General features: G+C 52.8%; 1 protein-coding gene across 3 annotated transcripts; it reads right to left on the minus strand.

The window, feature by feature from the left end:
* Nucleotides 1-323: 323 nt before the first annotated feature.
* ETF1 (eukaryotic translation termination factor 1) lies at nucleotides 324-26,808 on the minus strand. Of its 3 annotated transcripts, none has more exons than XR_011681644.1 (11): nucleotides 26,500-26,808; nucleotides 12,116-12,291; nucleotides 11,215-11,354; nucleotides 7,897-8,035; nucleotides 6,834-7,024; nucleotides 6,246-6,375; nucleotides 5,709-5,864; nucleotides 5,114-5,178; nucleotides 3,837-3,984; nucleotides 1,132-2,535; nucleotides 324-1,050 (listed from the first exon to the last, which is right to left on the minus strand). XR_011681644.1 is itself a non-coding variant. In XM_071442983.1 (10 exons), the coding sequence occupies exons 1-10, from the start codon at nucleotides 26,583-26,585 to the stop codon at nucleotides 2,453-2,455; spliced, it is 1,314 nt and encodes a 437-aa protein (XP_071299084.1). In that variant the 5' UTR covers nucleotides 26,586-26,808; the 3' UTR covers nucleotides 324-2,452. The 3 variants fall into 3 exon arrangements, 1 of the variants encoding a protein (XP_071299084.1); XR_011681643.1 differs by having other exon boundaries at nucleotides 324-1,098; XM_071442983.1 differs by having other exon boundaries at nucleotides 324-2,535.
* Between the last annotated feature and the right edge of the window lie 425 nt (nucleotides 26,809-27,233).

The raw sequence follows: 27,233 nt of genomic DNA on the forward strand, positions 1-27,233 counted from the left end.
CACAAGGGCCCCCTGAGCCTCCTTTGCTCCAGGCTGAGCCCCTGCCCAGCTCCCTCAGCCTCTCCTGGGGCTCCAGCCCCTTCCCAGCTCCGTTCCCTGCCCTGGACACGCTCCAGCCCCTCAGTGTCCTTGCTGCAGTGAGGGGCCAGAACTGGGCACAGCCCTTAGGGGCCTGAGCAGGGCCAGCACAGGGAGAAACATCCAGAAACACAAACTGAGCTGTGAAAGAGCTGCCTCCAACCTCCAGCCCTGAAGCTGGCATTGAGCTGAGAGCAAAAAGCAAGAGTTTCCTGGACTAGAGAAAATAAACCAGGAGTCTGTACTATATTCTTAAATATGGTTTAATACTCTTCTCCATTTCTGTACATCACAACACCAAGATATCACTGCTTGGGATCTCTCTGCAGAGGCTATATAGTATGCAAAGGCTAGGATCTCCCACCCCCACTGAGTGTGTTTGCATGTGTAAGTGTAATACATATCAGTATATATTGATATACACATCAATATATAATGCAATATATATCACTGAAGAGAACACATTGATTAAAGAAATACAAAAATTTGGCATCATTTCCAAACTTAAATAGTAAAAATAAAAACTACAAAAAGGAGCTGCATACCCTAATGTATCATGTGAAACAACAAGCAGTATATTCAAAAATGTAAATTTACAACCAATTTTTGTGGTCTTGTCATGTCACATTAGACCCATTTACAATGGCAAAATCCAGAACATACTGCTGTGAGGGCCAGGGCTGTGCTCAGCCCTGAGCAGACCCAGCCCCATCTCCCGGGAGAGATTCCAGCTTGGATGTGAGGACGGCAGCGAAGCCGCCGGCCAGGGCAGGGACCAGGGGGACAAATGGTATTGCTCACAAGGACAGGAATTTTGGACCTCAAACAACAGTGTGGCAGAAATTTGAAGAGAAGCTCCCTCTGTTCAAGTGAACCAGGACAAGAGGCAAAGGTTTGCAGCTGGAACAGGAGCTGCTCCTGAGGGAAGCACCGGGAGCAATGCTGGGAGAGCCCCCAGGGAGGGAGCAGGACCTGAGCTGTGCCACTGGGCACAGTGCCACTGCTCCCCTGGGACAGGACCTGAGCTGTGTCACTGCTCCCCTGGGACAGGACCTGAGCTGTGCCACTGGGCACAGTGCCACTGCTCCCCTGGGACAGGACCTGAGCTGTGCCACTGGGCACAGTGCCACTGCTCCCCTGGGACAGGACCTGAGCTGTGCCACTGCTCCCCTGGGATAGGACCTGCCCTTGAGCCACTGCTCCCCTGGCCTGCACAGCCCCTGACCCCCAGAGTGTCACCAGCAGGCTGGACACACCCCAAGGATGAGCTCCCTGATCTATGGATGCTCTGTGGAACAGGCAGGACACAAAGCCTGGGCAGTCTGGGACCATCCAGAGGTGATCCTTTGCCTCCTGAAGGGCACATCCCCACAGGACAGACACTTCTGGGAGCTGGGTGTTCCCAGGGCTGTGCCAGTGCTCCACAAATCAGAATCAAATATTCCACACTCCCAGCACTAATTCAGCCTTCACTCCACTGACTCAGTATTCCTGTCAAACACCCACTTCCATTTAAGACCTGTGGGCTCAAATTCACATAATCAAGGAAACCTTACGCAGTGCTAAAGCAAAAAGAAAAACTTACTGAGGAACAAAAAGCCAAGTGTACCTTACTTCACTGAAATCTCATGTTTATTTTTGTCAAGACTGAAAAAAAAATAAATTCCTGAAGGCTGCACTGCTCAAATCCAAATTAAGCCCAAGACTTCAGCAGCATTTTCATTGCAATCCATGAAGTGCATTTCCTAGTTTGTAAGAGCAGTGTTTCTGCAAATAGATTAAAGCACGTTTGGCTGGTGAGCCTCCCCAAACCATCAGAATTTGCAAGCCACATGTAATGAACCAGCACTCAGGTCAGTGCCTCCTCAAGCTTTTGAAGAGAATTATGGCTCCAACCTCGTTCCATTTCTTCTGCAGGCTAAGCTGAGAATGCCATGTAAATGGGTCACGGCGCTGCCAAATGCAGCAATTGATTTCTCCAATCAAAGTATAAAGAAACAAACCAGTAGGATCTTACTTCTATTAATTTTGGAAGGAAGAGGTTTACAGCAGTTAATGTATCATGAAGGTTAAAAAAATCATTTCCATAAAATACAAGAGCAACCAATTTCACCATTGAGTAAAAGTAAAAACTGGGATTCTTTTTAAATTAGTCCAAAGTGGCATATCGGAACTTAGTAGTTTGCTGCTGTACTGACACTATGACAAATCAAAGTGTAGGGTTTTGCTTTCTTAAATCCAAATGCTCGTGGATCAAGTTCTGGAAATGTTCCAATTCTAAGGCAGGGATCAGTTGTGTTTTCCACCATGAGTTTGCTCCTTGGGTTGGATGCTGGAGGGGCGAGGCACGTGTTGCCGGACCCAGCTCGACTACCTAGTAGTCATCAAGGTCAAAAAATTCATCGTCTCCTCCTTGGTATTCCATGCCCTGGAAGTCCACCCGGTACCGCAAGATACCTGCCAAAGAAACAGCCTTTAGCTTCCCCAGCTTCCCCAGGCACAGCTCCCCAGCCTGCTCCCACAGCTTCCCACTCATGTCCAGCTCAGGCCTGGCAGCAGACAGGCAGCTGCACTGAGAAATGCCACAGGGAATTCAGCGCCCCAAGGAAGCTGCCCAGCCTGGCCAGCTTTCTCCTGGAAACGCTGAGCCTGTTCTGGGGCTGCATCTCCACAAAACACCAGTGGCACATCACTGCTCCCAGTGGCACTGCTCAGATCCAGCCTGGCAGTAAAATCCAGAGGGCAGCTGGCACTGCAGCTACTTTTACAATGCAGTAAAAGCAGGATTTAGGGTCTGTCTCTTCCTATCCCAAACACCAACCCAGGGCTCTGGAAATCCTGTATCCCTGGAATCATTTACTGAGGTGAAGGAGATTTTCAAGGACATTTCCTTTCCAGCCTACAGAGCATGGGAGCAAAGAGGATCCCACCATGCAATGAGGCTGGACTTGGCAGGAAATAAGAGACTCCTGGAATTACAAACCCTGAAACTTAGAAACCTTGCTCCTTATGGAGCCAAACAATCCCAGGTTCTTTCCTCCTGACTGGTGCTCTCTGTACCGTAGAAATTCCCCTTTACAATGCCCTTCTCCCTGACTCACATCCACCAGAGCTGAGCCCAGCCAGTGGCACAGCTTTGTCTGGAACCCCTGCCCAGGCAGGACGTGCAGCTCCCCCTGGCACTGCTGTGGCTCCCCCTGCCCAGGACTGGTCAGACTGGCACAGGAGCCACCTGCACCTCTGCCAGGCGTGACTGATACCCAGTGAGCTCCAGAGCAGGACTGGCTCCCAGAGGCCTCACTGCTCCACAGGATGGACTAAAAACACTTTTCTTTTGAAAAGAAGCAGAAGATCAGGGAGCAAAGTACAGAAAGGCTCCGAGAGAAGAGCAACAGCTTCGAGTGCTTCAGGAACAGGGCTGGGGGTTGTCAGAGCTCCCAGGGCAGGGCAGGGGCTGCCACCAAGCCCCTGTGCAGACAGAGCCAGGGCCCTCCTGAGCTCCAGCAGCTGCACAGGGGAACAGCCCAGCCCTGAGCCCTGCACAGGACACAGGCATTGAGGAACACAGCTGGCAAGTGACAGGGCCCAACATGGATCACCATCCTGCTGGACAGGGAATGAATCCACCCTGGTGAACACAACTGTTTCTCAAACTGGTTTTAAGACTGCCAGGAATAAGATTAATCCCACTCATGTTGGCACCAGATTATCAAACCAACCACTATACAAAACAAACACATTTTCCTCTTGCAGTTTACCTCCAATTCCTCCAAATCCTTTCACAAATTGGGATCCTTCTTGTGATTTGTCTGTAACAATTTCCAATGTTGCTCCAAATTTCTTGTAGTTGTTTGCAAACCACTCCAGGAGGGGCATACTTTCTATGAGTTCATGTTCCTGCCCAGTCTGTGGAGACATTGGAAGGGAAAAATAAATAATAAAGCCCTGTTACAGTCACTGTGTGTTCAGTACTGAGAAAATCCCCTCCCAAATTGGCTCCATGGCTTTGTCAGCTGTAGCAGGGACAGCAGCCCTCACAGGGCTCCCTCCACAGGGACATTCCTGGGGGAAGGCATTCCTCGCACAACTGCACCAGGCAAGGGCAGGCACAACCAGCAGCTCCTGGTGCTACAAAATTAATCACTGACAGGGTTTTGGGCCTCTAATAGGACATTTAGTGCAGAAGCAGGAGAAAAACTGCCTTGATTCTTCTGCTCCAGTGTCACTCCATGCTACATCTCAGCTTCACTGCTCATTCAGAGTTGCTCTGCCCCCTCATCCAGCAGGCCCTGTTCTCAGGCAGGAACACTGATCCATAAAAGCACAGAGCCAAAAGGCACCATTTTCTAAGCAGGAAGTGCAGTGATTATTGTGAAACAGAAGCACCTCACTGCAGGTAACGCTGCAAACCCTCCATGCACAGCAGGGATTGGCAGTCCTCCCTCCAGGAGGGAATACAGCTGGAAATGGCCCCCAGGCACAACCCAAGTGGGACAGATCCCCACCCTTTGGCAAGGGACACTTTTTCCCAGTTTATTCTGCAAAGTAATACAGACCCCTGGTCCACAAGGGCTGTTTGACCTGCACAGGCAGGAAACTCAGGCAGCCAATGACAGTTCCAGGTGTCAAATGCATCCCCCAAAGCAGACACTCCCTTGGCACCTGATCCAGGTCACCATTCCTGACCTCACAGTGGTTCTGCACAACCAAATCAGTGCCAGAGAGCAGGAAGCGATGGTTCTGGGGCCTTGCCTGCATGGTGGCTACCAAACCCTTGGAGGTGATGGTTTGGTGGTGCTCAAAGATTGACACTGCCCATTTACACAACCTTGGCATTGGCAGCAGGGAAGACTGGAGAAAAGCAGGGGTAGGATCCAAGGGTTTACACAGGAAGAGCCACAGGTTCCTGCCCTGAGGTGTCACTGAGTGCCAGAAGGTCACTGTGCTCAGGTGCTTGGGACAAACTTAGCCCAGATGTCCAGAGCTCTGCACCAACACACTGAGAACAAAGCCAGAAGCCCCAAAGCTGAAATACCTCCTTGTCTGTGAAGTGGGATTTATCCTTCTCTTGCTCTGGTGTCAAATACAGGATCTTCTCCTCTAAAAAGGGAGGAAAAAATGATAATATTAGTTTGGCTAAGGCTACAAGATGCAGTTTAAAGACAGCAGGAGACTGAGCACAGCCAGAAGCTACAACACAGAGGGTCTGGGCACCACCACTGCCTTCCTTCCTCTCCAAAGCTCTGTGAGCAACCCCACAGGGCACAGCAGCACAGAGCAGCTGCAGAGCCAACACGGAGAGGGACAGGTCCTGCTGCAGGCCCAGCAATTGTGTTTCTGGACACAAGGTCACCTCAGTCTCCCCTCTGGTACCACACTCCCTAAGCTGGAAGGAGGTTCCAGGCTGGCCCTGGGACCAAGTGCCCCCCTGGCACTGCAATTCCCTCTGTGCACTAGAACCCTGCTTGTTCCAGCTTTTCCCCCAGAGGCTGGAAAACCTGCAAAGTAACAGCCCTGCACAACATCCCTGTGGTCAGACATCCTCAGGGAGCTCCTCCAGCCAACCCATCCCTGCGAGGCACCTCAGGTGTCAAACCCTGAGAGCTCCCATGTCCCAGAGCACCACGTACCCTCTGTGCCTTGGCAGTGCAGGACGTATCTCATGATATCCAGGTTTTCATAGACTATCAGGATCTCTACTGCTCCCATTTCCAAAGCTTTTAGTGTATCTTCCACACCAAAGCAGTACTTGCCCGTGTCCTGGCTGATCTCATCGAAGTATCGTCCTGCAGGGCACACAGAGCCTGCCATGAGCACTCAGCACAGCACACACACTTCAAACAAGCTGCATTTGAGTGCAAGAAACTGAGAAGCAGCTGCCACCAGAAGCCTGGAACTAAGGGGGATCTCTGATGGAAGGAGAGAGAAGGTCCAAGACTTCTGGTGTGGAAAAAGAAACCAACCAAACCCCATCCCCCCATACCAGCACTTGAGGTGTGCAGGTGGTAAAAAGAACCACTGCAAGTGCCACTCTCAGCCAGCATGGCAGGGCTGGGGCAGCACAAGGGCACTGCCAGGAGGGTGAGAGCAGCAAGAGGGTAAGAGCTGCAAGAGCAGCACCTGTGCCACACACCTGGCTCAGGAGAAGGCTGCAGTGCATCACTTACCTATTAGCTTTTTCTCTTGGATGAATTTCACATTGGAGAGGACCTCAGTTGACAACTCAATTGCTTGATTGAAGCCATTTTCTCCTCCATATGAAATATCAACTAGTTTGAGCACTTTGGATTGCAACCGCTGAACAAGAGAAGGAGGAGACAGGAAATGGTGAATCCAGCCCAGAGCAGGGCTGTCACACTCCTCACCCTGCCATGGGAGTCACTGCTCTCATTACTGCACTTCACCTGAGGCACCTCTGAATGCACAGTACTGAACCACAGTTTTCAGGCAACAGGGACCAGGATCAGGTTTACTGGAGTTCAATTCCAATAAAGCTTCTGCTTTAGATTTGGGAGCACAAAGAATGTGAATGCCAGTTCCAAACCAGGGAGGACAGATTTCTTATCAGCCCTTTTTCAAGAACAGGAGCTCTCAGCTCCTTGCAGGAGGTATCAGGAACGGGAGACTTCTTTGGATACATCACATTTTTAGTTTGGATCAAATCTCTTCAGAGGCCAGAGTTACATTCCTCTGCTACAATGACTGCTTCACCACTGACACTCAGACATGATGTTTGCTCAGAACAGGCCACTCACCTGATCAAACATGTCAGACTGACTGAGCTCAGTTTTGAAGTCGGCCGAGCCGGCGAGGACGAGCCCGGCCACGTTGACCTTGTCCCCGGAGATGAAGAGCTGCACGGCCGTCTCGGCCACCTTGCGCACGTAGTTGTGCCTCTTCTCCATGCGCAGGCGGGCGAAGCGCAGGGCAGACTGACCTCCTCTGCCTGCAGGGAGGGACAGGGCAGCATGGGGGACCCACTGCACGCCAGCAGCATCCTCAGGACACAGCTGGCCCGGAATAACCACAGCCAAGGGCAGCTGCAGCCTCCTGAATTCAGTTTGCCATGAGCCGAGGCAAGGGCTGCCATGGAACACTCAGAGAATAGAGGGTTCATTCCCACCAGGAGATTTTTCTCCACAGAGGAAAATATTTCTTTTCTTTCTATAAAGACTCGCAACTCTGTAGAAATTGAACATCTGAGCGCATCTTCTCTCCCTGTACCTTCAAGAGAAGCCATCTCCTTTGTACACTGCCTCAAACGCTGCTGACGCAGCACAGCCCAGCAGTCTCTGCTGCACAGCCTCACCAGAGGCAGTGTTTTTGTTTCATTTTGTCCCATCCCACTCTACAAAGGACAGTGGGCCGGGAGTAACCAGCAGACAATTTGCTGAACTCATCAGTGGCTGGCTACAACACAGCAGCACAGAGTGGAACTCGAATTTTCCTTGCTCTATGAGGCCCCGTGCTTCCCGCAGAGAGCAGCTCGCTGCTCCTCCCTGTGGGGTGCACACAGCACCAGCACATCAAACCTTAACGACCCCACTGAGTGGGATTGCTGCTTGTGCTACGAATACTTAGTTACAACTGTCCCAAAGCCAAAGAAAGGGTCAAATGCAGCAAGAAATAAAAAGTGCCACTTCTGAGATCAACTGAATATTACTGTGATTCATTAATTCTGACAGAAGGCTCAGACTGGAGGCTTTGCTGTCAGATTCCAAGGGAGCACAAATTTGAGCAGAGCTAAACCCCCACAGGCCAAGTTCCCCTTTCCACCCTCACATCCCAGCCCAGGACAGAGCCAGCCCAGTGTGTTACCGTGCTTCTTTGGAAGATCCACAGTGAATTTGTGCAGCACTTCCCGTGTGTTTCCCTGCAGCGTCCCGAACAGGGCCCCGCTCCCGTCTATTACAATGAAGCCAAACTTGCTGTCGTCAGAGAGCAGCGCCGTGAGGGCCTGGAACAGACACAGCCGTGAGGGAGGGCCAGGACAGTGCAGCCCCAGCAGTCCCAGCTCACAGCTGCTCATGGCTGCATTGTCATTAATAAAGTGGAGAAAAACCGGCACATTCAGGAGCTGTAACTATTCCAGATCACTGCAGAATCCCAGGATTGTTTGGGCTGGAAGAGACCTTAAAGACCTTCCCCTGCCATCCCAGGCTGCTCCAAGCCCCAGTGTCCAGCCTGGCCTTGGGCACTGCCAAGGATCCAGGGGCAGCCACAGCTGCTCTGGGCACCCTGTGCCAGGGCCTGCCCACGCTCACAGAGAGGAATTCCTTCCATACATAATCCCATCCCATACAACACTGTCAAGAGCACAGAGGAAACTCACGTTTAAATTTGATCACAATTTCCCAGCTTTGCCAGCTCCCCACCTGAGGTCACGGGCAGGTGTGACAGCAAAACTCTGGAGATGGGCTGTGGAGAGTGTGAAGTGAAATGGATCCCACCTGTCTGAGGCTGCCTCACCTCTCTGGCTAGCACAACTGGAGCAGTAATTCTCCTGGCATTCCAACCAGGAAAGCAGAACTTGCTCAGAACATTGTTGGTTCAGTTTTGTAGTCCAAAGCATTGACACAGCCTCCCTACCACCACTACTGGTCTGCTGCACCTGCTGACTTCAAGTTCCACAGGCAGAATGATGAAATAAATCTACAGTGGCTGTAGCAAATTCAGCCTTACAGAGCACAAGGAACAGCAGCAATAATAGTCCTGTGCATAACTGGCTGTGGAGAAGACAGCCAGAACATTTGCTGCAAAATGAAATTATCCTTCAATTTTCCTCCCTTTAAAAAAAGCAGCTGACTATTTCTCATAAGGTCATTTAAGTTGCCCAACCAAAGCACAGAGCAGTATCAAGGTTTTTGAGTTCACTTTGCCCAAGCATCCAAACTCTGCACTCCTTTCTCAAGGCAGTCTCTCAGCTGCTGCTCCCTCAGGGGCTGTCTGAGTGGGCAGAAACATCCAGCACACACACACACTCCTGCTCACTTACACATGCCCAAAAAAGCAATAGCCAGAATCCTCTTTCTGGCTGGCAAAACCACATCAGTAGGATGGGGAACTTGTCAAAACTCCAGATTGCTTGAAGTCACCAGTTTAACACTGAAAGTGATGGTGCTGGGTTACTGCACGGGACCTCAAGCTGCCTGCAGGGCTGTCAGCCTGATTACTGGGCTGAACTGAAAGGATAAAACCCATCAGTCATCCTCTTCCAAAATCCACACAACCCAGGATGCAGCTCTCTAGAGCTTAGAAGAAACAGGGGCTAAGGTTTAATGAAATCTCCTGGCCAAAGTTAATATTCTGTATAAATTCCTCAGCAGTGGGATGAATGAGAGGAGGAAGTGGCATTTTACACTGCAATCTCTTGAACTGGGACCGAGCCAAGCAAAACGTGTGACTGGAATGAATGCTCCAGCCAAGGTATCAGAGTAAGTCATTGTAAATCCTACCCCTCAGACACACATCAGGGCTCACAGTCCCCTGGGGGAGTTACTTCAGTTTCACACAGGCAATAAAAGATCTAGAAGATATCTTATCAGATGCTCTTGCCAGACAGCACATGACTAAAGCTCTGATTTCTTGATTTCCTCTTATTTTCATACAGTACCAATGATCAGTGATTCCCTGGTCAGCTCTGGCAGCAATTGCACTGTTTGACCTGTCAAGCACCAAGGGACCATTGCCTTTGTTCTGCTCCTTCAGCCTGGACTGAGCTCCCTCTCGGCAGCTGTAGCCCAAAGGTGAAGAGCAGCTCTTCCTCCCCACCTTTCCAGGGAAGCTGTGGGTGCCCGAGCAGCTGCCCCTGCTCTCAGCTCAGGGGTTCAAGGCTCTACAGCCAGAGAGGGGGCAAAGGCAGAGCTCAGAGCTCACAGCCCCCAGCAGGCTGCTCCAGCCCCAGCAGTGCAGGCAATCCCCAGGGCAATAACCCCACAACCCCAGCCAGGGGAGAGCACAGAGCCCGTGCAGGGAGGGGCTGGCAGTGATCCCATCATCAGGAGCAGCAATTCCCACAAATTCCCCTCAGGTCACTGCCACCCGTGGTGAGCAGTGCCACACACCAGCACCAGTGGACTTGCAGCTGCTCCTGGGAACAGCCTGCTGGGCACTTCTATATGGAATCAGTGCCCTGAGGCACAGGAGACCAAATGAATCCATCTCCTGCCAGGGCAGGAGGAAACCCAGCACCCTCCCACTGCCCACAGCAGCAGGGACAAACACTTCCCTGGGCATGGCATCCTGGCTCTCTACTGAATTCTCTAATTTCCTTCTTGCTTTCACTCATCTATGGACACAGGGACCCAGCAGAACTCCAGACCTGTGCCTGTGCACAGGTTTTTATTCCTGGGAGATCAAAGGCATGTTGGGATTTCATCCTTTGTGGGGAGACAGAACAGTAGGGATGGACCTCACCTGTACAATAAGCACACCTTTCCCTGCTGTACTCCTGCCCTCTGGAAGCTACTTATGGATCAAATCTCCACAGACCCACAAAGACAAGCAGAACTACATCACTGGAGGGCCTGCCAAGCCCTGTCAGATGGGTCTGACAACAGGCAGTTAAGTCTCAGGCCATACATTTATCATGGGAAACATTAAGGATGTGAGGGGCACTGCAAACATTGAGACCTCTGCACCTGCCAGAGCCAAAATAGTCTCAGAGGCAATACACTGACTGCTGTAATCCACATTTCTTTCAAAATGCCTCAAACCATTCATTTAACTTAATTAGATGTTGGATAAAAATAATCCCACTTCCCCCAGACAGATTAGGCACATGCCAGTTCTCCATCAAGGCTCTCAGTTAACACATCTGATAGCAAGACTGGCAACACTGATATTATCTTGGCAGTATTTTAAAGCCTGACTTGGAATAGTATCTATGGGCCTCTGTGGTTAAGAAAAAACCCAGTCTTCCTCCAGTTACAGAGAGGAGCTCCTGTCTGTGGGTTACACAGACTCAGGGGTGGGAGGAGCTGGGCAGTCCCTCAGCTCCTTCCAGCAGGCATTCCTCATCTCTGGCAGTCCCAAGCCGTCCAGAGCCCTCCCCAGGGCATGTTCCTGCTGTTCTTGTGGCTCAAGCACAGCAAGGCTGTGCCCAGACCTTGGCTCCTGCCATGGGGGAGTCCTTACCTCCGTGTGGAATTTGTTGTCACACAAATACAACGACGTATTGATTGGTTTGAAAGGTTCAAAGTCAATGTTGACTTTCTTCTCTTTTCCTTCTTCTGTCACAATTGTTCCACAGTAAACAACCAGACCATTTGGAGGTACTACAAACAACACAATGCAGGTTTAGATCACTAAGGAATGTGACAAGCTGAACTCATCAAAAACTGACTGCCAGCGCCCCTTGAGACTCATAGCAGAATGAAATTCAAGATCCCAAACTTTTCATTTTCCCTTTTCCCCACCTCATTCCCACCCAGGTCTCTACAATGGGAAACAAACTCATTTAGTGCACCTGTAGCAGACATGCAGCCTCTTAAAGCCATGAGTTTGCAAGCTCACACCCCCCAGAGAAAGGCTGAGCAGCCCCTGAAGCTCTGCTGGTCCCCATACAGGGATTTGCAGAGTGCCCATCCCAGGGAAGGCCACAGGCCAGGGCAAAAACAGTAACAATGAACTCTCCCAGGCTCATCTGAGATGGCCTGGGTCTGTTCCCCCCAGAATGATGGCAGCTGCTCAATGCCATGCTTAAGGCACACAGAAGTTTCTGCTTGACAGAAAATTACTACTTTAACACAAATGAACTATTGCAGAATATCCAGCTCTTAAGCCTGGCCAAGTTTAGCACAGTCATCACTAAGAACAGAATCATGACCCCACTCCTTTAAGACAAGGACCACCTTACTACTCTAGTCCCAAAGTCCACCCCTGAAGTAGCCATCCAAGGGCAACATACCTGGAATATCAGTGCAAAACAGCAGCACAGGCCAACAGATTTGATTAGCAGAAAACTGCATAGTGCAGGAACTTAAGGCTGCTTCCAAGAAAGGGAAGTGTGCCAGCATCCATACAAGCTAGAAGTTACCTTTGTTATAGAGTTTCAGTCTTTGCTGTACAGATGTAATGGCTCCCAGTACTGAAAGGCGATTCACTCTGGACTTTATGTTGGAGGCAGTGCCAAACTCGTCCGCTAACATTTTTGCCACTCGCGAGATCTGGTCTTTGGGGGGAATGATCAACGAGATCATGCTGGTACCATTGCTGGGGAGGGAAAAAAGGGATGTGAGCAGGCAGCAAAGCAACAAGCACCCTCACACCATAGCCCATGAACACAGTTCTCTCCTCCCTCCCCCAAGGACGCTTCTTCACCGTCACTGGTGTAATTCCCCTTCTGCTGGACAACAATGGGAGAGGAAAGAAAACAAAACCAAAACAGGCTCTTCTTCAGTGCTCAGCCTCTACCAAGCAAGTCCTCCAAAAGCTGCTTTTTCACTCTAGGGCACTACATGGGAAGAAAGAACACATGTGCAGACCAAGGGCTGCACAGACCAGGGGCTGTGAGCAGAAGGAATGGAAGCAGCTCCCAGCAGAGATTATTTAAAACAATGCAGCCACATACTTCAAGGACATCTTAGAGCCCATTTAATTTGTTCTCAGACAGCTGGAGCACTAAGCAGCCCAAGTGCTTTCTTAACACGTTGTTTTCCTCAGATTAATACAGAAAACTGAACTGGAAGGATCCCTTTGTCACAGTGAGTATTTTCTGCTTTCCCACTATCACTTTTCTCCCCAGAGCAGCTCATCAGCCCTGGCAGCTGCTTTAACTGAACTGTGCTAAGCACACACTGCTGCTTCACCAGCACCAACCCCAGGCACAGAGTCAGAAGATAACACCCCACAAATCACAGGACAGGCTTAAATTAAAGGAAAATAAGTTTGATATTCATTTTTCCTAGGGCTTTGGGGTGGGTCTTGCAGAAATCTTAATCCCCAAAGCTGCCTTGTGGTTTAAATCCACCCAAAGCCAAAAGGAAAATTGGGGAAGCTCCCATCTGCCTTCCAGCAGGTACCTCCCATTTGCCATTGAAGTATCCCAGATGTCTGAAGTGCTGCCTCTGCATTGTCTCAGATTTAACCCAGACCTCATGCTTCCCATTAGAGTAATGGCATCAAAATCAAATCCCTCATCGTATCCTCCAGTTCTCTCAAGGGCAAACCAGCTAAGCTCTGTGAAAAAGCCTTTTCTCAGGATTCTGAGTCAGAGCACCAACAAAGTGCTTTTCAGACATCAGACTCCAGGGTTTTGCTCTTTTACATTTCTTATGGAAGGAGCCTACCCCAGCCCCTGCTCGCTGCTGTTTCAGGCTGTCACATACCAGTGTCCTGCTGAAGTGTTTGGGCTACAGAGGCAGCAGGGAAGTGCTTTAAAAAGCATCACTTCATTAGCTTCTTTACACAAGTTGTACAGCCCTCTCCCAAAGATCCTCAATCCAGGCCAAGTTGAAATGGAGGCTGGTAGGTCAAATAAGTCCTTGACCTTAAAGACAACTAATTGGTTTTAATATCTGAGCTCCCCATACACACCAGTGGAAGTCACAAAGCCACTCTGGCCTGTGTTATTCCCAGGAGGAGCTCTGAGCCATGCTGGCAGCTCTCAGGCTTCCAGGTCACCCCAGCCAAGAACACTCCACAGCCCAGTCAATTAAAGCAGTTCCCCACCCAGTGAATGGCACCAGCCTTGGGGACAGATAATGGCTATCATTCCCAGCAGGCTCCTTTGAGCAAGAGGCTGATCAGAACTAAAGCAACTCTTCCCCACTTCTGTGCAAGTAGCACTCCTGAGTTATCTTCTCCTCTCAAAGAAGAAAGTCTTACAACTTCCCAGAGATTAGAAAGCTCTGCCCATCACACCTAACTTCCTGCATCCCCTAGGGGCATCCCAGTGGGGCAGGTGGGAGTGGGACTGTTACACCCCTTGGGCACTCCATGGCTCTCCTGCTAGGAAGAGATTACATACAATTTTTCCTGAATTGAGGAGAGAGGGGAAAGAGCAGGGAGCAAGTCCTGTCACAAACTGCCTGGAAGAAGAGCCCAATGTCCCCATCTACAAACCCCTTGCAGGAATTTGCAGAGAGCAATAAGGCCCCCCCTTGAGCCTCCTTTTCTCCAAGCTGAGCCCCTCCAGATCCCTCAGCTGTTCCTCACAGGACTGACTCTCCAGATGCTTCCCCAGCTTTGTGAACAATAAGGAGGAAGGCTGGGTGTGCACTCCCAAGAGCAATTCCTCAGTAAAAAGTCATTTGAAAGGCTCCCTTCAGTTTTCAAACGCAAGCCACCCCCCTCAGACGCCAGCCCCGGGCCTTGTGCTGTGTGCCAGTGCCCCAGAAACACTGGTGCCAGCACAGAGCACCCACTGGATCCTACACACAGCTCCTCATCCACCAGGCAGGGTCACAGCACTGCTCCTCAGGGATATCCCACCCGAGGTAACAGAGTGGCCTTCACAAGCCTTGGTGATTCATTACTGCAAACAAACAAATTTAAAGGGTCTCAGAGGATGCATTCCCCTCATTTAAATCTCCAACTAGTTCAACACAGCACAGTACTGTGCCTGGGCCAATCCTTCAGCAAATTCCAGTCTGGATTTGTATCCAAAAGCACCTTCCACTACCAACATCAAGTGCACTTCTCAGGTTTGGCATGCTTCACCACTATTTACACAGTCAGAACTATTTCAGGCTCTAACCAATTCCTGAAGAATCCAGCAAAACAGCTGGCATGCAGTTTGCCACAGGAGCAACCTCCCAGGCTGCTGGAAGCCTGGAGCACAAGGAACCAGCCAGCTTGTCACCATGTCCCCATGCACCCAGCACTCCAAGGGATCACTAAACAAGCAAACAACCAAAGACTGAGACCAGCAAGACACCACTGCAGCAGATGGGCACCAGCACTCACGGTGGCTGCAGAACTCCCTCACACGCTGCCAACACCTCGTTACCCGACCATGCAAGAGCAGCTTTCCTCTTTCAAAGCAAGCTTGTACCTGTCTGTGACCCTAATGCAGTATGGCAGGGTCTAAAAAACCCTGTGGTGCATCTGCTAAACTCACCCCAAGGAGACAAAATGCAGCAAAGAGTTTCTAAGAAAGCTGCTGTTCAAAAACACTCAGAAAAAAATAGGTTATTCTGCAGAATAAGGTAATTTCCAAGTCTGCTCTAGGTCTTTGTAGCCTCAAAAAAATAAAAGGTTTTCTGCAAATCCCACCCTGTCCCCTCCGGAGCTGAGGGCTCCAGAGAACACCTACCTGGGAATGAGGTAAGGAATTTCCCCATAACCATCCTAAGGCCTCCCAAAAGGGGGCACAGCTGCACCACACACCTGCTATGGGACACAACCAAGTGATCTAGTGAGATCAGGGGCACTGCTCACACTGGCAGCTCGGGGTCAGAGGTGCCAGGAGCTGGGTCTGCCCTGCATCCCCCACAGCATTCCTGAAGGAAGCATGGACATGCCAGGCTATATCCTGATTTCACAGCACTGCTGAGGTTTCCCCTGCTCAGCACACCCAAGTTCCACCAGAAAAGCTGGGAGCTGATGCTTTTGGACCAAGCCAAGCCAGGGGCTTGCAGAGCTCCAGGCAGTTGCTGTCCCTGTTCTGGCCAAAGAGCTGCCAGTGCCATCCAAGGGCAGGATGCTCGAGATGTTTGTGATGGAGGGAAGCAGCACCCCAGCCCACAGGCCAGCACCACAAGTGCCACTGCTCAGGGGACAGGGGCAGAGGAAACAATCAGGAGCATGAGGGGCACCAGCCCACACACTCCAAAGAACCAAGGAAGCAGCTCTGCCAGCTCTGGAGAGGCAGAAGGCCTGCACTGTCTGCAATGCTCATGGTGCCAGCCCTGCCAGGAACGGGCAGTTAGCTCAGATTTAGCAGCACCTGCCACGAGCAGCATTAGGTATCTCCAGGAGAGAGGACAAGGATCAAAGCTCCAACTTTCCCACACCGTAGCAGGTGAGCTCTAGCTTTCTCCCACAGTGTGCTGGAGGCCTGTTTGAGGAAAGAGGAGAAGGAAAAACAAGCACATTTCTCTCTTGGGAGACAGCAAGTTCCTCAGAAAATCAAGGCTTGTGGAAAGGACAGCCTTTCTGTTATTAAAACTCCGATGTTGCTACAGTTGGAATTTCAGACAACTGTGCCACCAAACAGCTTTCCCAGACACACAGAGAGACCTCAGAGCAACTGCTGACAAGTGATCACAGCGAGTGGCCGTGTGGGCAGCGCTGGATCACCACCAACCCAGTCCCCAGAGCTGCAGGGGAGCTGTGCCACTCCTGCAAGCAGCTGCTGTGGCACCCGAGCAGCTCCTGCCAGGAGAGGAGGGATGGCCCAGGAGCCCTCCCTGCTGTGTGTGCAGGCCAGGAGCATGGCTGGGTCCCTTCCAGGAGCAGGAATGGCCCAGAGGATGCTGGCACCAGCTGGGTCCCTGCTCCCTGCCCACGCCATGCTCAGTACAAGCAGCGGGGCCCTCTGTGGATGTGCTCTGTGCTCCAGCACGAGGGAGGCACCAGAGCAGGAGCCAAGAGCACAAAGCAGGCACTGCACCCTCCTGGGATGGGCTGCCACATGCACCCGGGGCTGCTTTCCATGACAGCTGCCAGAGGGGCCTCCTGCTCTGGGTGGCCATCTCCACCTGCAGGGCTTTGTCACCATGTTCCTACCATCCTGCCACCAGAAAGAACAGCTGAGCAGATCCTTAGACCTTCAGTTTTCAGCTGGCACTAGACAGCAATGTAGTGGTTTTCCAAAAGGCTCCTACCACCTTACACAGTGCTGTGCCACTGAAATGGGTCGTGCAGTGCCACACCCCAAACCAGCAGCAGCCAGCACAGCTCCCCTCCAGCAGGCAGACAACCACAGCACTCTGAGGAGGAGCAGTCAATCAACCTGGCTCCTGCAATTTGGGCTATGAGCTGGCACGGGAGAGCATTAATTTCACAGCCTGCTATATAAATAGCAGTGACTGGCCTGCCCTGTGCTATCAGAGAAGACCTGACAAACAGCAGCTGAGCTGTAGCTGTTCCACAGTGAAACATTTCACACTAACAGCACACTGTGGAATGTGGGATACAGAGGCAAGGGAGGGCAGTCATTCCCTAGGACTCAAAATGGGCTTATTTTTACAGGGCACAGCTTCATGAGCATCCTGCTCTCCCCAGGAACCAAGGGCAGCACCAGGCCTGTGTGTGACTGCCAGAGACTGGCAGGAGCACAGAGCCAGCAGCTCCCAGATAATCTGATCCCAACCACATTCCACAGCCAGGAAGCTTTCTATGAAACAACTGTTGCCACACACTGCTCCAAGCCATGGTACCTTCCCCAGGTAACCTCTGCTGCTCTCCATCCAGGACTGTGCATCAACATATCCCAAGGAGCCCAAGATGCCTGGACAGCCAAGGCTACCCAAGTTATGTGGTGGCTAAAGCAGTTCCACGTGCAGCCAGCTGCAAGGCAGATGCCAGCAATATCACTGCAATCCAAGGCAGATGCCAGCAATATCACTGCAATCCAAGGCAGATGCCAGCAATATCACTGCAATCCAAGGCAGATGCCAGCAATATCACTGCAATCCAAGGCAGATGCCAGCAATATCACTGCAATCCAAGGCAGAACTCCATCAGGCACATCCCAGAGGTGCCAAAGAGCTGCTCCTGAACCAACACCCACAGTGCTGCAGGCACGTGGCACTTCAGTGAAGGACTACATTCAGGGCACACAAAATCAGTGATGTGAAGAAAGAATATTTGAGGGTTTTTCATGCTGTACCTGAGCAGAGATGTTGAATGGAGTGCTATAAAAAGGAAGTGTCCTTTGGTACAGGCAAGTACAAAATCGCTGGTTTGGGTTCCCTTACAACACCCAGGCCATCAGACACTCCCCACTCATCCTGCCCTGAGTGCAAGAGCACTGAGCTTGCCAGAGGGAAGTGCTACACACACTCCTGCAACTTATGAATTATGGCTGTGGATACAAACAAACAGGTCACAGCTGCACCCATTAAAGACTTAATGTCTTTTAATAAGACAAAGCCTTCATCAAACAGAGTGGATCAAATCCACTTGAGATGCCAAATCTGGAGAGACAACAGCAGATGAAAGAGCTGCACAACTTTTCCTGGAAAACCTGCTAGGAAAGAGCAGGGAATCTCCAGAGTCCAGGATCCCTCAGAGGCCACATCACCTGGAAGCCAAAGACTGCACAGTCTGTAAGATATCAGTTGAATGCTCTGCAATAAACCCAGCAAACACCCTCAGCCTAACTGCTGCTTGGAGGCACCAGGGTTTTGTGATGCCTCCACCAGAAGCAGATGAACTCCCCCTCCCTGCTCAGCCCATGGGCTCCGAGCACATGGAGCAGGACACATGCACTGCACAGACACCCAGCCAGAGCACACAGCACTGGGGAGCTCAGTGGGACCCACCACAGCCCCTCTGAGGTTTAATGTGGAGCTGAGCCAAAAGCCATGCAGAACTTTGTACAGCACAATTTCAGCAGGAACCTCACAATCCCCCAGAGGCATCCTGCATTTCACCCCAGCGTGCAGCAGAGCTCTGGATCATCTCCTAAAAGGCAACATGAATACAAGTCATTCCTCAAAGGCTTCCATGTCATCCAAAGAAGGGTTTGAAGGTATGGAAGGGACCAGTTCCCAAGCAAAAGTAAGGCAGAGTTCACCTCTCTGGATCCACTGATACCTCAGAAGCAGAGAAAAAGGACAAGATGGGGGCAGGGTGGGTATGAGGAGAGGATTTGCAGAGTCAGGAGACCAAGTAATTAATTCTTCAGGAATCCTTTTCAGCATAAGCATTTATTGGAGAAACTGAGCCCCACCCCCCCCCCTCCACTGAACTGAAGAAACACCCCAGACACTGAATTCTTCCATCAGCCTCTGAATGCCACCTCTCCCCTGGACAAAGGAAAACCACTTAACTGCACAGCATGAGACCATGCAGCTATTCCACCATGGCTCACACAATGCCAGGCTCTCCTGCTGTAGTCCTGCTCCAAAGCCCACAACAGGAATCCTATACATCACTCTCCTCTAATGCTAGCAGACTGGATAGAAAAAGCGCTTCATGTAACCAGAACCAGCTTGAAGCAGACACTCACACTGGCCTGGAAAGGTATCCTGCCCTCCTACCCTCACCCACCACCTTTTCAGAGACGAAAGGCCTCCAGATGCCAACCAGGCTCTGAGTGCCAGTCAAGGAGAAAAGCACCCAGCCAGAACCCACCCTGGAAAACACAAGTGAGCCTCATTTCCTCAGTGCACCTCTGGCTCCAGCAGCCAGGGAAAGCTTCCCACATGGAGGCAGCAAATGGCTGCACAGCAAAGGAGCAGAGCAAGCCTGGCCACAGCCTGAGCAAGGGTCAGGCGAGGCAGTGCTGCCCCCTGAGCCGCCGCCTGCCAGGAGCTGCCTCCTGAGCCCAGCCTCCCTCACTGCCAGGACACAGAGGAGGTGAGACAAGAATCAGGTCACGGACTCCTGCTCCTGCACACAGCACAGCCTGGCAGCTCTCCTGTGGCTGAGGCTGCACAGGTAGCAGGTGACAGCGAGCCCTTGGCCCCTGGGCCACCACACACCAGCTGCCAGAGGGACATGTCAGCAGCTCTGTCCCCAGAGCCAGACTGGGGCTGGCTCTGATACTGCTGCTCAGGCCACTGCCAGCACCCCCGTCCCTGCAGCTCCAGGAGCAGATCCCAATTTCATCCCAAGCACTGAATCAGCACAAGTGCATCCTGCACACCCCTTGGAGAAGGTGAATCAATGCTTCTCCAAAATCCTTGGATCAAAGGCAACACACCACAAAACATAATTGCACAGGCATGTTTTGAATAGGCCTTATTGGCTGCATCTGACCTCATGCAGAAAGCCCGGATGCCCAATTACTGGGAAGTGGAACAGACATTTCTGCACTTCAGACATTTGTGACTCACTGGGAGGCTCAGTTTTGCCACAGCTCCCCTGCTCTCCCTCCTCCTTCTCCAATTATTAATGCTCCAAGTTTAAAAGACTTGTTGCATTATGCTAATGGGCCATTTGGGTACAAGATGTCCACTGAGGGACTGAAACAAATCCAGATTTGCTTATTAAGATGCTAATGCCCCAGAGCTACATGGGAATAGGTGGCTAACAGGAGGGAAAAGAAATCCAGTTGCCACAAAGCCAAAAAAGTCTGTCCTCTTTTGAGGTGCTTGTTCCCATCTCCTACCACGTCATTCCTCAGGGGCTCATTCATTAGCTCGATGTGAATGATGATCTGTGCATGAATCACACTGCTCACTAATGATTCACACAGTTGTAAAAGAGGTACCAGGCTGCTGAACAGCCACAGGCTGTCAGACACTCGCTGGAGTTCTGATCTGGAGCCACTTTTCTAGCTCAGGTCCTCCTCAGCCACCTGCTAGTGAGCTCTCTCCAAACAGCACTTCCTAATTGTCACTGCACTACAAAAGGAACAGGTACAGCAGGCAGGTGAGAGCCCAGAAAATGTTTTACAACCATTAGACTGAGGCAACCAGCAGGATGTCAACAACCCTTTGGACATTGTCCCTGGCTTCAGCTTCCCTGGCTCCTCTTCCGACCTGGCACAGCTTTCTCAGACCTCCCACCCTGAGCACCACTGAAACATGAGACACTGCTTAGTCCTCAGAGGTCTGATCAGCCCTGCCTATAAGAAATCCACATTCAGCTTCTACCCCAGCACTGTGGACACTGGCAGCCTGAAGAGGTCCAACAGAGCAGGGAAATGGTGTGGAAGCAGCTGCTGTTCATCCCACGTGGTTTCCTGCCACAGTGCCCTCAGCTCTCCCTTCTGCTCTGGACTGCTTCTATTCCAGCCTCTCTGCAAACACCTCCTCCCTCTCCTCACACAGCAGAAGCACAGGCACTATTAGCATCATAGCCTCTGCCTCTCACAGAAACATGACCTCCTTTAGGAACTCCCCCTGCCATAGGCAGGATGAGAAAGCACAGCTTGGAGGAAGCAATCTGCCTTGGGTAGGAACTTAAACCACAACCTCTTCCCTGAACGCGCCACACTAAGGTCAGATCACCAAGTCAAAGCAGAAAACTCACTGTCAGTAAGGCTCAATTCCTGCACACCCACCTGCTCCTCCAGCCCTTGTCCCACCCGTGCCTCACATTTCCCAGTGTGACAGCCCAGCTCAATTCCAGCTGGAGCAGGACCTTTCTGCAAGAGAGGGCCACTGGAGACACCAGTTCACAGGAGAGATCCTCAAGCCTCTCCCATGACTGGCACAACATAACAGAGCTGCAACCTAAATACCACAGCACGAGTTGGAAAGCCAAGGACCACCTTGGTGTGGCTCTGCCCTTCCCAGATGCCCTGGCTCACCCAGGCCTGGGGCAAGGCCTCCATCATACCCCCCATCCTAAGGTGAAAGCTGCAGAAACAGCTCCTGTATCAACAGTTAAACTGTTGATAGACCCAGAGCTCAGGCCCGAGGCACAGCCACAACAACAAACAGATCCTGATAAAGAAGGCAGGGAGAGAGATCTGCTGCCAGGCTGGGAGCAGGGGAGGGAGCCCCTGGACTGACACATCTCTGGCAGTCAGGCAGACACTAGTCAGTGCTGACAGATCTCACCAAATGCTCCTCCTGGTGTGTGACACCCCCTGAGCCAAGAGAGCTGCTCTGGTACCTGCCTGGGCATGGTGGTGGTGTCACCCTAAATCTGCTGTGCTGTGTCGTGTATGGAGCAGGAGAATCCACGCTGGAGTTAACCCAGCTACAATACTGTCCCATAGTTATCCCAGCACAATTCCACCTTCAGCACCACCAGCAGAATAATCCACTCACAGGAGAGTGTTGCAGGAGCTCTGCCTAGTCCAGGTGAGAAATACAGCTCACTCAGGCAGCACGAGAGAATGCCAGCACCATGGCTTCCCAGGACTTTGTTCAAAAGAAACTGGGAACAAGGCAAGGCAGTACAGGAGATAGCTGTCACTGACCCCTGTGATCCCCTGACTGCCTCCAGCAGTGGAGCTGCTGCAGCTCTGCCCACAGTGCTGTTAACTCACAGCCAGGTGGGCTCTCAGGCCACTTCTGGAAAGGCCCACCATCCTCACAGTGGAACAGGTTAAGACTGCCTTATCCCCCCAGAAGCATCAGGCTGTCCAAGCCATCTTAGCCCTGCCAAGCTGCCTGCTCCCAGAGCAGCATCATCCCAGCATATCCCAGAACAAGGTGTTGAGAAGTCCAGCCTCCTGGTCCTGTTCCACAAGGCTGGGAAACAGCAGCAGCTTGAACCTAATTCCAAGATTGGACTTTCCCATCAGGACCAGCAAGACTCCAGACAGACTGCAAGAGAACCCATCTGCAAATGATGCGGGCAAATCTTTTCTGTCTAAGCAACAGGTGAGTTTGTTCACCCTCTAGCAGAACTATATTCCATTTTCCAGGATCTCAAGCAGAACTTTGTCTCTCTTTGCAGGAGAGAAAGGCCCCTGTCCTTCATGGTGACTTTGTTTCTCTCCTTTTCTGCTTCTCCCATATAGCAGATGGAAATCTCAACATGGCAGAATCCAAACCCAGGCAGGAACTGCAACACTTTGCTTTCCTCCCAATACTCTGGAGACACCAAGATGTCCCCTTCTCTTGCCATTTCTCCCTCCTCCAGCTTTGAAACATTTCTTCCAGTTACAACCAGAATAAGTTACTTGTTCAGACTTTGTTTCTGCATTTGCCCTGTTTGACCCACCTTCCAGAGCACATCATTTGGAAAATGTTCTTCCCCACACCAGCCTCAGTTGTGTTTGCACTCAGTGCCTTCAGTGACACCTCAATCTTCACCTCCTCTTTTCCTGTTCCAGTAAAATAACCAACAAGGGCTTCTGCCCCCAACAGAGCAAGCTCAGGACAGGGGAGATGTCTCCAGAGAGCACGTTCCTGAAAGTTTTCCCATTGTAAGGGAGCTCCACACCCTGCACTCTCACCTGGGGTCTGGAAGCCTGGGAGGTGTCAGTACCATTTGCAAGCAGAGATGTTTGCAGAGGAAAGCATTTCTAAGATATGGAGAAGTTTCCGAACATGATTCCAATGTGACATCTCAGGTCCTCTCCCAGCAAAGAGACTGCTTGTTGTTGCTGATAATTGATTTTGCCAAGCATTTACAGCTTAGATTAGCAGAAAACCCTGCCCATAACCCAGCTAACTATTCAAAACTGCACAGACCAAAGGAACAAAGAGGGATTGTCAATTTAGCACTGACACTGAAAAACTGCATGAAGCAACAGCAGAAAAGCCCCGAGAGAGGAGAAGAAAGGAAAACACAGTGGCTAATGCTGCTTCTACTTGGGCTGCAGCAGCCCCACAGAGAAAGACACAGCTGCAGCTTCTGGGGGGCCCAGTGTTTCTCCAAATCTATTCTACAAAACTGAACTGTGTACTGAAAGCAAAATGAATCCCTCAGTAGGGGAGAAGTAGAGATGTTGGATCTAAGTCTGAGCACTTCAAGCTCTCAGAGATGCATGACAAGGTTAAACTTCTGACAAGGCCACAACTGCCCTATCAGGAGCCTTTTACTCCCATCTTCTTCTGGCCACAAAGGTTAATTGCCTGCAGTGCTGAACTGGTCCCTCTGCTCCTCCTCACACCCTGTGAGAGCCCAGCTACCCCCCTCCACCTCACCAAATCAGAAACACCAACTCAGCCACTCTGTACAGGATCACACAGTTTGTAACTCAGCTTTGGAGAGCTGGAAGGAGATAACTTCTGGTTTAGGAAGCAAGACACAGATAACAGCTCCTTCTAGTCCCTGTCAGCAGAGACAGGGCTTTGAGGTGGGGTTAGGGAGTTCAAAATTATTTTTCATTGTTTTGAACTGACAGATTCTTTCCATAGAGATCAGTGAGAAAGCCAGATTTCCTTAGCAGGGCTGGGAAAACAACACAGGGCATTCCCACTAGGATGTTACCTCCAGGTTTGAGAGGCAGACCTATCCCTGCTGGCCTCCAGCTGATCAGCTTCTGGGAAAGCTGAGGTTTTAATCTTTCCTCTGGGTGCTGTGACCAAGCACTGCCCCTTTCCTCATCAATCCCATAAAGGCACTTCCTCGCCCTCCTGCTCACTTGACTTTTGTTAACACCCTGCAGACTCCACTGAGATTTTACCACATGAGCTGGATCAGAGCAGAGGTGCCCCAACCACCACATGCCAAGGGAATGTCTAACTCCAGCTTCCTCCATTTCCCGTCCTTTGATCCCCTGCAGGAACAGCCAGCACACGAAACTGGGACACTGCTGCTGGGTCACTAATGGAGCACATGAGTAAGGGAAGGTGGGGACGCCTTCCCAGCGAGGCCCTGGCCCTCCTCATCACCCTGCTGGAAGGCTTTGCCCTCTAACCCACCCCAGAACAGGTCTTCCTACTGCACAGGAAGAGGAAGTGACTCTTCCAAAGGCCGGAAAAGCCTGTTCCATTGCCCCACACCTCCTGTGCCGGGGAGCCTGAGCCTGCTGGGGGCTGAGGCTGCAGCACCTCTTCTCCTCACTGCACCCAAACCAGGATAATTTGGGCTAGGCCTCCCTGGAAGACACCAAATCAGCATCACCTTGCTCAGATTAGACTTGCTGGCACCAGTACCACCTTACTCAGGAGCTGCTTTAGCAGCTGGCACAGATTAAATTAAGGGACAGCAGCATCACCACCTCCAGGAGATGTGCTGGATCCAGGGGGCACAGCTAAACCTCCTACACAGATCTGACTGTGCCTGTGGCACCTCTACTGCACAGCAGAGCTGTTCCAGGGATCACTGGAAGAGGGAAGACAGGGCAGACACCTGGGCTGTGGCCCCAGGAAGCTGACACCACAAGAGACACCTGCCCTTCAGCCTCCCAGGAGCATTCCAACAGCTGCTGGGACCTTCTCTGCAGCACTCACCTATCCCAAACAACACAAGAGCTGACACTGAAATGGGCACAGCTCGAACCAGGGAGAGACAAAACTCCAACTCCACATTTCCAAAACCCACCCAGGCTCCCTAGGAGCTCTTGCACAAAGCTCCAGCGCATGCCTGGAGCTTCCTGAGCCCTTTCAGCTTCCCAGGACCCCTGTGAGCACAGCCTGTGCTGCCCACACCACGCACAGGCCCAGCCCAGTGATCAGCTGGGGCAGCCAAAGTCCAGTGTGCCACAGGGAAGGGCAGCCCAGGCTCCCCACTCCCTTCTCCCCCCCACCATCCCTGCACAGCTGCATCATGAGTCAGAGTAAAACACATTCAGGGCGACCTATGACTTGGGATCCCCTCCTGCCTGGGTTAGTTTTCAGCTGAATGACTGCACAGAGCAAGCACCAGCACTAAGGACATGGCAAGACAGCAGCTCAGCCTCTGCCAGCTGGCCCCAGGCTTTTGGGGGGGCCCAGAACGATGCCAGTGCTGCCCCAGCTAGAGCAACACCTGTTCAGGTGAGCCTGTGGAAACTGGAGCCACAAGGGTGGCTAAGGAGTGACCCCTCATTTTTATTTTACCAGGCTGTCTGCCGAGACACACTTTCTTTGCTATTTTACAGCCCCAGAACCTTGAAGTCTTGCAATTCCTCAGGCCCAAGAGGGTTCCCAAACGATGGAACCAGCCACTGCCAAGGTGCCCCCTCAAACAGGCACTTCTGGCATGGGGCAGGCTGCAGGAACAGATATTCTGGGGGGACAAAAAAGATTAAAGTGCAAGGATTAAAGGGGGATTAGAGACTTTAAATTTCCCACTGTCCAAACTTTGGAAGAGCTTACTTTCAGGGAAATGGAGCTGAGCACCTCTGCTGGGAGTGGAAGGGGTGAGAAAGATCAAACAACTGTCGGTAAGGAAAGCACTGAGTAAGTGCTGCCTCAGCCCCTGCCTCCCTGCCCTTACCCCGCCGCCCTCCCCGGCCCAGCCGGTCCCTTGGGAGCGGCCCAAGGCTGCACGGGGGACAGCGGAGCGTCTCCTCCGGCTAGAATCCGCCTTTCGCCGGTGCCAGCTGGCACGGGGCAGCCGGACGGGCCGGGCACCGGGGACACGCACCTGTGCCACCCCCGCCGGGGCCGGGGGGAACCGCCCCGCCCGGGGCCGGGTGCGGGAGCAGCTGCGGGGCCGCGCCGGGGCCGGCGGAGCCCCGGGCAGCCGCGGCCCTTTTCCCTTTTCCCGTGCGGGAAGCGCGGCCACGCTTCCACTCGGCCCTGCCCTCCCGACCCCGGCCCGCCCTCCCCGCCGCCTCCCCGGGCCCAAGCGGCCGCCGGGTCCCACGCGGCCGCACAAAAGGGCCCCGGGGCCGGGCAGGGGCGGCCGGGCCGGGGCTGCGCCTCCCGTCCCCCCGCGCCGGGCGGGCCCGGGCAGCGCCCCGGCCGCGGCCCCGCTCCAGCCGGGACACCCGGAGCTCCGGGGCGGCGGCCCCGCGGGCCCGGCGCTCACCCGCGGGCCGCCTCCAGGCTCTTGATGAGCTTCTTGATCTTCCAGATCTCCACGTTGCGGTCGGCAGCGCTGGGATCGTCCGCCATCTTCTCCCTCCTCCTCCTCCTCCTCCTCCTCCTCCTCCCGCGGCGGCAGGCGCTGCGGCGGGCGCGGCGGCGCGGGGCGGGCGGGCGGTGCGGAGCGGGGCGCTGGGGCCGGGTGTGTCCCGGGCGGTGCCGGTGCCGGTCGGGCCCCGCCGCTCGGTGCCCGCTCCCCCCGGCGCGCGGCGCTGACGTCGCACGCGGTGCTCGCGCTCCCCCGCGCCGCGCACCATGTGTTGCAATCGCCTCACATGGGGGCCCTTGACGTCACTTCCGGGGGGAGCCGGCAGCGGGGCGCCGCGCCATTGGCCGACGCCCCTCCCCGAGCGCGCGCGAGGCATTGTGGGGCGTGTAGTCCGAAGGCCGCCTGGCGGGGCGGGAGCGCGCGCGCGTCTCGCGAGAACTGCGCAGAAAGGCCCGCGCGCGCTTAAAGGGCCCGTGAGGGGCGGCGGGGCCGGGGCCGGGGCGGGGCCCGCACCGAGCGGGGACTGAGGGGACGGGGGGGGGACACGGCGCGGGAATAGCCCCAGGGACGGACACTCCACAGCCTCCCTGCACCATCTTCTCACGGCCGCGCACGCCGCCCCCGGGGGAATCGGCCACCCCTGGGGGCTTTGTGTCACCGGAGAGCTCGCACTGACCCCCCCCCCCCCC

This window comes from Agelaius tricolor, unplaced genomic scaffold, assembly GCF_023055355.1.
Source record: "Agelaius tricolor isolate 1412-34295 unplaced genomic scaffold, bAgeTri1.0.p SCAF_18, whole genome shotgun sequence".
NCBI classification, from domain to species: domain Eukaryota; kingdom Metazoa; phylum Chordata; class Aves; order Passeriformes; family Icteridae; genus Agelaius; species Agelaius tricolor.